Here is a 12,060-nt window from a genome sequence, read left to right on the forward strand (position 1 = left end):
TGGGGGTCCCAGGCCCCAGTTTTGGGGTGCATTTTGGGGTCCCATTTTGGGGGTCCCAGGTCCCATTTTTGGGGTGCCTTTTGGGGGTCCCATTTTGGGGGTCCCATTTTTGGGGTGCATTTGGGGGTCCCATTTTGGGGGTCCCAGGCCCCATTTTTGGGGTGCATTTTGGGGGTCCCATTTTGGGGGTCCCAGGCCCCATTTTTGGGGTGCATTTTGGGGGTCCCATTTTGGGGGTCCCAGGCCCCATTTTTGGGGTGCATTTTGGGGGTCCCATTTTGGGGTTCCCAGGCCCCATTTTTGGGGTGCATTTGGGGGTCCCATTTTGAGGGTCCCAGGTCCCATTTTTGGGGTGCATTTTGGGGGTCCTATTTTGAGGGTCCCATTTTTGGGGTGCATTTGGGGGTCCCATTTTGGGGGTCCCAGGCCCCATTTTTGTGGTGCCTTTTGGGGGTCCCATTTTGGGGGTCCCATTTTGGGGTGCATTTTGGGGGTCCCATTTTGGGGGTCCCAGGTCCCATTTTTGGGGTGCATTTTGGGGGTCCCATTTTGGGGGTCCCAGGCCCCATTTTTGTGGTGCATTTTGGGGGTCCCATTTTGGGGTCCCATTTTTGGGGTGCATTTGGGTGCCGGGGGTGTCAATAACGGGGGGGGGGGTTCTCTCTGTCACAGTTTAATCACAGACACAGCTCACACCAACAACACCACGATGGGGGGGGGTGGGGGGGTGGCCACCCCATAACCCCATGGGGCACCCCTTCTTTTCCCTCCCCCCCCTTTACTTTGCACCCCCAGCATCCACACCCCCCCCCAAACCCAACCCCCGAAGGAGGGGGGGGGTCCCCAAATTCCCCCCCTCCCCCCATTATAAATAATGAACACCCGGTTTGGGGGGGGGGGGGAGCCCCAGTTTTCCCATCATGCAACGCGCCCCCCCCCCAATCCCCCCCCCTTTCCATTATGGCTTTTGGCAGGATTTGGGGTGCAGGGGGGGGGGGCCCCCCCTTTTAAGTGAGGGTGATGAAGGCTGAGGCCTTGTCCTTGAGCTGCCGCAGGCAGAGGTGGCAGCTCCAGCTGCCTGCATTGGGGGGGGGGCACACACACAGAAAGAGGGGGGGTCAATGGGGGGGTACCCCCAAAGTGACACCCCCCCCCCCCCAAGGCACTGACCTTCGGGGGGCTCGGCCATGGGGGGGCTCAGGCAGTACATGTGGTAGCCCCGGTCGCAGTCGTCGCAGAACAGCAGCTGGTCCTGGGGGGGGGGGGGGGTGGTGGTTTTGGGGTGCAAGGGGTGGTTTTGGGGTGGTTTTGGGGTAGTTTTGGTTTCATTGGGGGGGTTGGGTGGTTTTGGGGTGGTTTAGGGGTTGATTGGGGGGAGTTGGGTGGCTTGGGGGTGCAAGGGGTGTTTTGGGGTGGCTTTGGGTGATTTAGGGGTGCTTTTGGGTTGATTTGGGGTGGTTTGGGGGTTGATTTGGTGGGGTTGTGTGGTTTTGGCATGCGAGGGGTGGGTTTGGGTTGATTTTGGGTGATTTGGGGGTGGGTTTGGGTGTTTTGGGGTGGTTTTGAGGTGCAGGGGGTGTTTGGGGCTGTTTTGGGGCTGTTTCGGCGCTGTTTCAGGCTGTTTTGGGGCTATTTGGGGCTGGTTTGAGGCTGTTTCAGGCTGTTTCGGGGCTGTTTTGGGGCTATTTGGGGCTGGTTTGGGGCTGTTTTGGGCTGTTTTGGGGCTATTTGGGGCTGTTTTGGGCTGGTTTGCGGCTGTTTCAGGCTGTTTTGGGGCTATTTGGGGCTGTTTCAGGCTGGTTTGGGGCTGGTTTGGGCTGTTTCAGGCTGTTTGGGGCTGTTTTGGGCTGTTTTGGGGCTGGTTGGGGCTGGTTCACGCTGTTTCAGGGCTATTTTGGGCTATTTTGGGCTGGTTTGGGGCTATTTTGGGCTGTTTCAGGCTGTTTTGGCGCTGTTTTGGGCTGTTTCGGGCTGTTTCAGGGCTGTTTTGGCGCTGTTTTGGGCTGTTTCGGGCTGTTTCAGGGCTGTTTCAGGGCTGTTTCGGGCTGTTTTGGCGCTGTTTTGGGCTGTTTCGGGCTGTTTCGGGCTGTTTCAGGCTGTTTCGGGCTGTTTTGGGGCTGTTTCAGGTACGTACGTCGTTCTCGGCGGTGCCGCAGAGGCTGCAGGACTTGCACTCGATGCACTGCCAGCGGTAGGTGCGCACCGCGGCCGCCATGCTCACCGTGAACTGCAGGCAGGATGGGTGCCCTGCGGGGGGCAAGGAGCAGGGGGGCCTATGGGGCCTATGGGGTGCAGGGGGTGTCTATGGGGTCTGTGGGGCACAGGGGTGTCAATGGGGTCTATGGGTGCAGGGGGGTCTATGGGGTTCAGGGGTGTCTATGGGGTGCAGGGGGTGTCTATGAGGTCTAGATGGTGCAGGGGGTGTCTATGGGGTGCACTGGGCTTTATGGGGTCTATGGGCTCTATGGGGTCTATGAAGTGCAGGGGGTTCCGTGGGGTCTATGAGGTCTATATGCCCTATGGGGTCTATGGGGCTCTATGGTGTCTATGGGGCTCTATGGGGTCTATGGGGCTCTATGGGCTCTATGGGCTGTATGGGATCTATGGGCTCTATGGGGTCTATGGACTGCAGGGGACTCTATGGGGTCTATGAGGTCTATGTGCTCTATGGGGTCTATGGGGCTCTATGGGGCTCTATGGACTCCATGTGCTCTATGGGGCTCTATGAGGCTCTATGTGCTCTATGGGGTCTATTGAGTGCAGGGGACTCTATGGGGTCTATGTGCTCTATGGGGTCTATGGGGCTCTATGGGGCTCTATGGGCTCTATGTGCTCTATGGGGTCTGTGGGGCTGTATGTGCTCTATGGTGTCTATGTACTCTATAGGGTCTATGGGGCTTTATGGGCTCTATGGTGTCTATGTGCTCTATGGGGTCTATGGGGCTCTATGGGCTCTATGGGTGGTATGGGGTCTATGAGGCTCTATGTGTTCTATAGGGTCTATGTGCTCTGTGGGGTCTATGGGGCTGTATGGGCTCTATGGTGTCTATGTGCTCTATGGGGATCTATGGTGTCTATGGTGTCTATGTGCTCTATAGGGTCTATGGTGTCTATGTGCTCTATAGGGTCTATGGGGCTCTATGTGCTCTATAGGGTCTATGGGGCTCTATGTGCTCTATAGGGTCTATGGTGTCTATGGGCTCTACAGGGTCTATGGGGCTCTATGGTGTCTATGGGGTCTATGGTGTCTATGGGGCTCTATGGGGCTCTATGTGCCCTATAGGGTCTATGGGGCTCTATGGTGTCTAGGGGGCTCTATGGGCTCCCTGTGGTGCATGGGGTGCAGTGCGGGCTCGGGGCAGCAGGGGGCGGTACCTGCCCGGCCGCAGTCCGCACACGCAATCAGCTCCTCGGGACACGCCGGGGCCCGCCGGGACCCCCCCAGGCAGAAGCCGCAGGGAGCGCCCGCGGGGGGGGGCGCGGGGGGGGGCGCGCCTGCTGCGGGGGGGAGGGGGGGGGGAGGCAGCGGGGTCACCCAGGCCCCCCCCCCCCCAGCCCCATATGGCAATGGGGGCAATGGGGGGCAATGGGGGGCAATGGGGGGCTGTATGGGGGGGGTACCTGTGCTCCGGCGCTGGTTTTCAGGGACCCAGTTCAACTCTTTGTAAAACTCTATTGGGGGGGGAAGGAGAAAAAGGGGGTGATGCCCCCCCCCCCGCACCCGGGACCCCTGAACCCCCCCCAGCACCCCTGGGACCCCCAAATGGTCACAACCTCCCCAAATCCCCCCCCTTCCTCCCCCATTTGGGGCCGGGACCCCCCCATTTGGGATCGGAACCCCCATTTGGGACTGGGAACCCCCCATTTGAGACTGAGACCCCCCCATTTGGGGCCGGGACCCCCCCATTTGGGATCAGGACCCCCCATTTGGGATCGGGAACCCCCATTTGGGACTGGGACCCCCCCATTTGGGATCGGGAACCCCCATTTGGGATCGGGACCCCCCCATTTGGGATCGGGAACCCCCATTTGGGACTGGGATCCCCCCATTTGGGATCGGGAACCCCCATTTGGGATCGGGACCCCCCCATTTGGGGCCGGGACCCCCCATTTGGGGCCGGGCCGCCCCACTCACGCTTGTGGTGGTTCCTGCGGGGGGGCGCTGGGCGCTCTCCCAGCTCCTCGCCCTCCTCCTCGGCCAGGTGCGTGTGCGTGTAGTGATAGCTGAGCCCCGGGCGGTTCTTGTAGCGCTTCCCGCAGACTTGGGGGGGGGGACAAGGGGTCAGACCCCTCCTATCGCCCCCTATCGCCTCCTATGGCTCCCTATCGCTTCCTATCGCCTCCTATCGCCCCCTATCGCCCCCTATCGCACCCTATCGCTTCCCATTGACCCCTATCGCCTCCTATGGCTCCCTATCGTTTCCTATCGCCCCCTATGGCTCCCGATCGCCTCCTATCGCCCGCTATCGCTCCCATAGCCCCCCATCGCCCTCTATCGTCTCCTATCCCCTCCTATCGCTCCCATAGCCCCCCATCGCCCTCTATGGCTCCCTATCGCCTTCTATCGCTCCCATAACCCCCGATTGCCCTCTATCGCCTCCTATCTCCTTCTATCGCCTCCTATCGCTTCCCATAGCCCCCCATTGCCCTCTATCGTCTCCTATCGCCTCCTATCGCTCCCCATAGCCCCCCATTGCCCTCTATCGTCTCCTATCGCCTCCTATCGCTCCCCGTAGCCCTCTATCGCCCTCTATCGTCTCCTATCGCCCCCTATCTCCCCCCATGTCCCCGCCCCACTCACTGTCGCACACGTAGGGCTTGTCCCGCTCCTCCAGCGCCGGCGGCTCCTGGCGCTTCCGCACCGCCCCCAGCCCGCACGTCTGGGGGGGCACGGGGGGGTCGGGGGGGAAACACCCCCCTTGGGTGTGGGGAACCCCTCCTTTGGGGCTTGGAGACCCCCTTTAGGTCTTGGGGACCCCCTTTGGGTCTTGGGGACCCCCCCGTGGGTGTGGGGAACCCCCCCTTCGAGTCTTGGGGACCCCCCTTTGGGGCTTGGGGACCCCCTTTGGGTCTTGGGGACTCCCCCGTGGGTGTGGGGACCCCCCCTTTGGGTATTGGGGACCCCTCCTTTGGGTCTTGGGGACCTTGGGGAACCCCCGTTTGGGTTTGGGCCCCCCCTTTGCATCATGGGGGAAGCCCCTTTGGGTAGGGGACCCCCTTTGGGGCTTGTGGACCCCCCCATTACATCTTGGGGACCCCCTTTGGGTTTGGGGACCCCTCCATTACATCTTGGGGATCCCCTTTGGGTTTGCCCCCCCCCTTTCATATTATGGGGGAAGCCCCTTTGGGTTGGGGACCCCCTCTTTGGGTCTTGGGGACCCCCCCTGGTTTTGGGGCTCCCCCCGTCCCACCTTGCCCTTGGCCTTGTTCTTGCGGCGGGGGGGGTCATCGTCCAGCTCGTCCCCCTCCGGCTCATGGGGGAAATCACCTGGGGGGGGCTTCTGCAGGAGGGGACAGGGGGAGCCATGGACCAGGGGTGGACTAGGGATGGATCATGATGAATGGATGGATGATGGATGGATGGATGATGGATGATGGATGGATGATGGATGATGGATGATGGATGGATGGATGGATGATGGATGGATGATGGATGGATGCATGGATGATGGGTGAAGATGATGGATGGATGATGGATGGATGGATGGATGATGGATGGACGGATGGATGGATGGATGGATGAATGGATGATGGATGGATGATGGATGGATGGATGGATGGATGGATGGATGGATGGATGGATGGAGGATGGATGGATGATGGATGGATGGATGGATGGATGATGGATGAATGCATGGATGATGGGTGAAGATGATGGATGGATGATGGATGGATGGATGGATGATGGATGGATGGATGATGGATGGATGGATGGAGGGATGGATGATGGATGGACGGATGGATGGATGGATGGATGAATGGATGATGGATGGATGATGGATGGATGGATGGATGGATGGATGGATGGATGGAGGATGGATGGATGATGAATGGATGGATGGATGGATGATGGATGAATGCATGGATGATGGGTGAAGATGATGGATGGATGATGGATGGATGGATGGATGATGGATGGATGGATGATGGATGGATGGATGGAGGGATGGATGATGGACGGATGGATGGATGATGGACGGATGGATGGATGATGGATGGATGATGGACGGATGGATGGATGATGGATGGATGATGGATGGATGGATGGATGGATGGATGGATGAATGGATGGATGATGGACGGATGGATGATGGATGGATGGATGATGAGCGGATGGATGATGGATGGATGGATGATGGATGGATGATGGATGGACGGATGGATGGATGATGGATAATGAACAGATGGATGGATGATGGATGATGGATGGATGATGGATGATGGATGGATGATGGATGGATGGATGGATGGATGGATGGATGGATGGATGATGGATGGATGATGGATGAGTACTGGATGATGTATGGATGATGGATGATGGATGGATGACAGATGATGGATGGATGATGGATGAATGTATGGATGACGGACTGGTGACGGAAGGACGATGGATGATCGATGATGATGAACTCACCGGTCCCTCCAGCACCGTCTCCTCCTCCCTAGTGTCCCCTCTCCTGTCCACGGGCTCTGCGCTGAGCAGCGCCTCCAGCACCGGCCCCTCAGGCAGCCCCGGGGCCCCCTCCTTGCGCAGGGGCACCTCGCAGTCTGTGGGCCACAGGGGGGGTCAGGGTCCCCCATGCCCCCAATGTCCCCCCATATCCACCCATGACCCCAAGCCCTTCCACGTCGCCCCATAGCTCACAGGGCCGCAGCCGTGGGTCCTCCAGGATGTTCAAGCGCCGCTTCTTGCGCCAGCACCGGGCTGGATACGTGTAGAGCTGGCCCGGGGACAGGCCTGGAACAAAGGGGGGGGCACGGGGGGGTGATGGACACAGGGGGGTGATGGGCACAAAGGGGTCCATGGGCATGGGGGGTGATGGGCATGGGGGGGTGATGGACAAAGGGGGTGATAGACACAGAGGGGTGATGGTCATGGGGGGTGTAATGGGCATGGGGGGGTGATGGGCATGGGGGGGTCATGGGCACAGGGGGTGATGGGCATGGGGGGTGATGGGCATGGGGGGGTGATGGGCATGGGGGGGTGATGGGCATGGGGGGGTGATGGGCATGGGGGGTGATGGGGATGGAGGGGTGATGGGCACAAAAGGGGTCCATGGCCGCGGGGGGGGCTCTCACCGGGTCTCCGGTGCGTGCGCTCCATCCAGATGTAGCAGTTGCCCTGGGCCACCCCGGTCTGGTTGTCCAGGAAGGGCAGGCGGGAGCCGCGCTCCGCGCAGAGCCGCGCGTTGTAGCTGCGGCAGTGCTCGAGCGCCGCGCGGTAGAACTCCTCCCCCGGGCTGCGGGGCAGCCGTCAGCGGGACCGGGACCCCAACGGCAGCACCCGCACCCCAGCACCGGGACCCGCACCCCAGCACCGGGACCTGCACCCAGCATCGGGACCCGCACCCAGCATCGGGACCCGCACCCCAGCACCGGGACCTGCACCCAGCACCGGGACCCGCACCCAGCATCGGGACCTGCACCCAGCATCGGGACCCGCACCCAGCATCGGGACCCGCACCCCAGCACCGGGACCCGCACCCAGCAACGGGACCTGCACCCAGCATCGGGACCCGCACCCCAGCACCGGGACCCTCACCAGGACCTGCACCCAGCACCGGGACCCGCACCGGGACCTGCACCAAGCACCGGGACCCGCACTCATCACGGGGACCCGCACCCAGCACCAGGACCTGCATCGGGACCCTCACCCAGCATCAGGACCTACACCCATCACCAAGACCCGCACCGGGACCTGCACCCAGCAATGGGACCCTCACCGGGACCCGCACCCCAGCACCGGGACCCGCAGCAGGACCCGCACCCAGCACCGGGACCCGCACCCAGCACGGGGACCCTCACCAGGACCCGCACCCAGCATCGAGACCCTCGCCAGGACCTGCACCCATCATCGGGACCCTCACCGGGACCTGAACCCCAGCACCAGGACCCGCACCCAGCACCAGGACCCACACCGGGACCCGCATCCAGCACCCGCACCCACACCGGGACCTGCACTCTTAACACCGGCACCCAACACCGGGACCCGCACCCAACACCAAGCACCCACACCCCAACACCAGGACCCGCACCCAGCACCAGGACCTTCACTCAGCACCGGGACCAACACCCAGCACGGGGACCCGCACCCCAAAACCCCCCAACACCCGCACCCCAAAGCCACCGGACCCCTTCCCGTGACTGGGTCCCGGCCCCGTTATGGGAATGGGGACCCCCCCCCCCCCCCGGTGTCCGGGACCCCCTGAACCCCCTCCGGGTGCGCAAGCGTCCGGTACCAGCGGGGGGCGCCGGGTCCCGGACCGATTTGGGGGGGGGGGGATGGACAAGGAAGGGGGGGGGGACACGGGAGCGGGGGGGGCGGGGTCCGGCCCCACGGACGGGTCCTCCCGCCCCCAGCGCGGCCGGACGGTGGGACCGGGGCGGGCACCGGGAACGGGACCGGGAATGGGAACGGGTACGGGAACCGCAACGGGACCGGGGGTCCCTCCCCGCCAGGACCGAAGGCTCCATCGCCGGTAGGTCCCTCCCAACCGGTACCGGAGGTTCCATCCCCGCCGGAGCCCGGGGATCCCTCCCGACGGAGCCATCCCCGCCGGTACCGGAGGCTCCATCCCCTGCAGGTCCCTCACGACCGGAACCGGAGGTTCCATCCCCGTCGGAGCCCGGGGATCCCTCTCGGTGCCTCCCTCCCCTCCAGTACCGGATGCTCCATCCTCGGTGGATCCATGCCGGCCGGTACCGGAGCCTCCGATCTCGGTGGGTCCCTCCCCTCCGGTACCGGCGGCTCCATCCCCGGTGCGTCCCTCCCCGCCAATACCGGCGGCTCCATCCCCGGTCCATCGTTCCCGCCCGGTAGCGGATGCTCCATTCCCGGTAGGTTCCTGCCCGCTGATACCAGCGGGTCCCTCCCGCCCGGTACCGGAGCCTCCATCCCTCCCGGTACCGGATGCTCCATTCCCGGTAGGTCCCTTCCCGCTGATACCGGGGACGGGGGAATGGTGGGGGGGGGGATCCCCATCCCCTCCCACCCATACCGGTGGCTCCATCCCTGCCGGTACCGGAGGCTCCATCCCCGCCCTTACCGGTATCTCCATCCCGAGGGGTCCCTCCCGGTGCCCCCCCCGCCGGTACCGGCGCTGGGGGGGGGGGTCACTCACCATTTGAGGGGCTTGTGCAGCGCCGTGGCCATTTTGCGCCGCCGGGGCCGCTCCGCCGCTCGGGCACGGGGAGGGGGCGGCGGGGTTCAGCCCCGGTTTTCCTCCCCCCCACACCCCCCCCCCAAACCCCCCCCCCTTTCGGGTTCGGATCCCGATCGCTCCCGGACCCCCCCCTCCCCCCCCCCCCGGGATCGATCCCAGCCCCGGTGCCCCCCCCCCCTCCCTTCCCGGTCCCGGTGCTCGCGTCCCCCCCCCCCCCTTCGGTCCCCGCCGGTCCCGGGCGGGCGATGGGGGGGGGGGCGGGAGGGACTCCATCTCCCGGCGTGCCCCCCCCATTGGGCGGGGGGGCTGTCAGTCACCGAGGTGGGCGGGGCCTCGGAGGGCGCTCATGGCCGGGGGGGGGGACCCCCCCCAAACCGGCACCGGGGACCCCCAAAATCCGGACCCACCGGACACGGGGGGGGGGTCATGGGGGTGCTCCCACCCCCCCCCGGGGTGATCAGGATGGGAAACGGAGCGCGGGACCCCCCCCCCCCGACCACTATAGACCCCCCCCAATATATAGGTCCCTATAGCCCCCCATGGCCCTCCCAGACCCTCGTAGCCCCCCCCGACCCCCATTGACCCCCTATAGATCCCCCCCATAGACACCTACAGACCTCATAGCCTCCCCAGACCTCCCCATAGCCCTCCTATACCCCCCATAGAGCCCTATAGATCCCAATAGACTCCCACAGACACTCCCCTCGTCTCCCATAGCCCCCCCATAGACCCCCCCCCGACCCCTATAGACCCCATAGCCAGCCCCCTGACCCTTATATAGCCCAACCGCAGCCCCCCCTATACCCTCGTAGACACCCCCATAGAGCCCTACGGATCTCATACCCCCCTCCCCAGAGCCCCATAGCACCCCCCCCCCCCATTTCCCTATGGGGAAACTGAGGCATTGGGGGGGGGGGGGGTCGGGCTCCGGGGGTATCTCTGGTGGCTGCGGCCCCTTTAAGAGGCGCCGGGTTCCCGCCGGTTGCCACGGCAACGGCCGGTGCTCGCGCTCCTTGTGCAAGGGAAGGCGAGAAACGGGGGGGGGGGGGGGGGGGGGGGGGGGGCACATCCATGCTTATAAATTAGGGCAAAAAAACCCAAATCCACTCGTTTTGGGTTAAAACTCATCCAATGGAAGAGAACTGGGGGGGGGGGGGGGGCTTGGGACACCGCATTATACGGGGGGGGGGCCACCCCAATGAGTCCTGGTGCTACCCCCCCCCCCCCCCCGTGCACTGGATGTGATGGGAACGTCCTCATATCCCCCCCCCCCCCCCCCGGTCTGGTGCAGGGTGGCCCCGTCTGTGCCCCCCCCCCGCGCCCAGTCCCGAGTGGGGTCATGGAATGGTTGGATGATGGAATGATGGGATCATGGATTCATGGGATCATGGGATCATGGAAACATGGAATGGATAATGGGATGATGGGATCGCAGGGTCGTGAGATGATGGGATCATGTAATGATGGGATGATGGGATCAGGTGATCATGGAATGATGGGATCACAGGATCACGGAATGATTGAAGCAGGGAATGATGGGATCATGGATTCATGGGATCATGGAAACATGGAATGGATAATGGGATGATGGGATCGCAGGGTCGTGAGATGATGGGATCATGTAATGATGGGATGATGGGATCAGGTGATCATGGAATGATGGGATCACAGGATCACGGAATGATGTGATCATGGAATGATTGGATCAGGGAATGATGGGATCATGGAATCATGGGAGCACAGGTTTGTGAGATGATGGGATCATGGGATCAGAGAATAATGGGCGCATGGAATCATGGGATCATAAAATGATGGGATCATGGGATGATGGGATCACAGAATCATGGAATAATGGAATGATGGGATGATGGGATCATAGGTTTGCGGGATGATGGGATCGCAGACGGATGTGATCATAGGATGATTGGATCATGGAATGATGGGATGACAGAATCATGTGATCGTGGGATCACAGAATGATGGGATGATGGGCTTACAGGGAAGAAGGGATCATGGAATGATGGGATCACAGAATGATGGGATGACAGGATCACAGGTTCATGGGATGATGGGATCATGTGATCACAGAATGATGGGATGCTGGGCTCACAGGGATGATGGGATGACGGGATCACAGGTTCATGGGATGATGGGATCATGTGACCACAGAACGATGGGCTCACAGGGATGCAGGGATCATGGAATGATGGATGAGGGGATCACAGGTTCATGGGATGCTGGGATCACGTGATCACAGGTTCATGGGATGATGGGATCATGTGACCACAGAACGATGGGCTCACAGGGATGCAGGGATCATGGAATGATGGATGAGGGGATCACAGGCTCATGGGATGCCGGGATCACGTGATCACAGGTTCATGGGATGAGGGGATCATGTGACCACAGAATGATTGGCTCACAGGGATGCAGGGATCATGGAATGATGGATGAGGGGATCACAGGTTCATGGGATGCCGGGATCACGTGATCACAGGTTCATGGGATGAGGGGATCATGTGACCACAGAATGATTGGCTCACAGGGATGCAGGGATCATGAAATGATGGATGAGGGGATCACAGGTTCATGGGATGCCGGGATCACGTGATCACAGGCTCACAGGGATGCTGGGATCAGGTTTTTACTCCCCGAGAAGCCGCCACCAGGGGGCGCC

General features: G+C 62.0%; 1 protein-coding gene across 1 annotated transcript; it reads right to left on the minus strand.

The window, feature by feature from the left end:
* Window positions 1–1,007: 1,007 nt before the first annotated feature.
* On the minus strand, window positions 1,008–7,862 carry LOC308231001 (zinc finger protein neuro-d4-like; the record flags this gene model as incomplete). Its single annotated transcript, XM_080636080.1, has 12 exons — window positions 1,008–1,074; window positions 1,167–1,252; window positions 2,135–2,247; window positions 3,376–3,498; window positions 3,622–3,672; window positions 4,136–4,261; window positions 4,802–4,880; window positions 5,412–5,501; window positions 6,635–6,768; window positions 6,866–6,958; window positions 7,300–7,460; window positions 7,705–7,862. 12 exons carry the CDS (start codon window positions 7,860–7,862, stop codon window positions 1,008–1,010), a joined length of 1,281 nt encoding a protein of 426 aa, XP_080492206.1.
* Window positions 7,863–12,060: the final 4,198 nt, after the last annotated feature.

This window comes from Psittacula echo, assembly GCF_963264785.1.
Source record: "Psittacula echo genome assembly, chromosome: 29".
NCBI lineage: Eukaryota > Metazoa > Chordata > Aves > Psittaciformes > Psittacidae > Psittacula > Psittacula echo.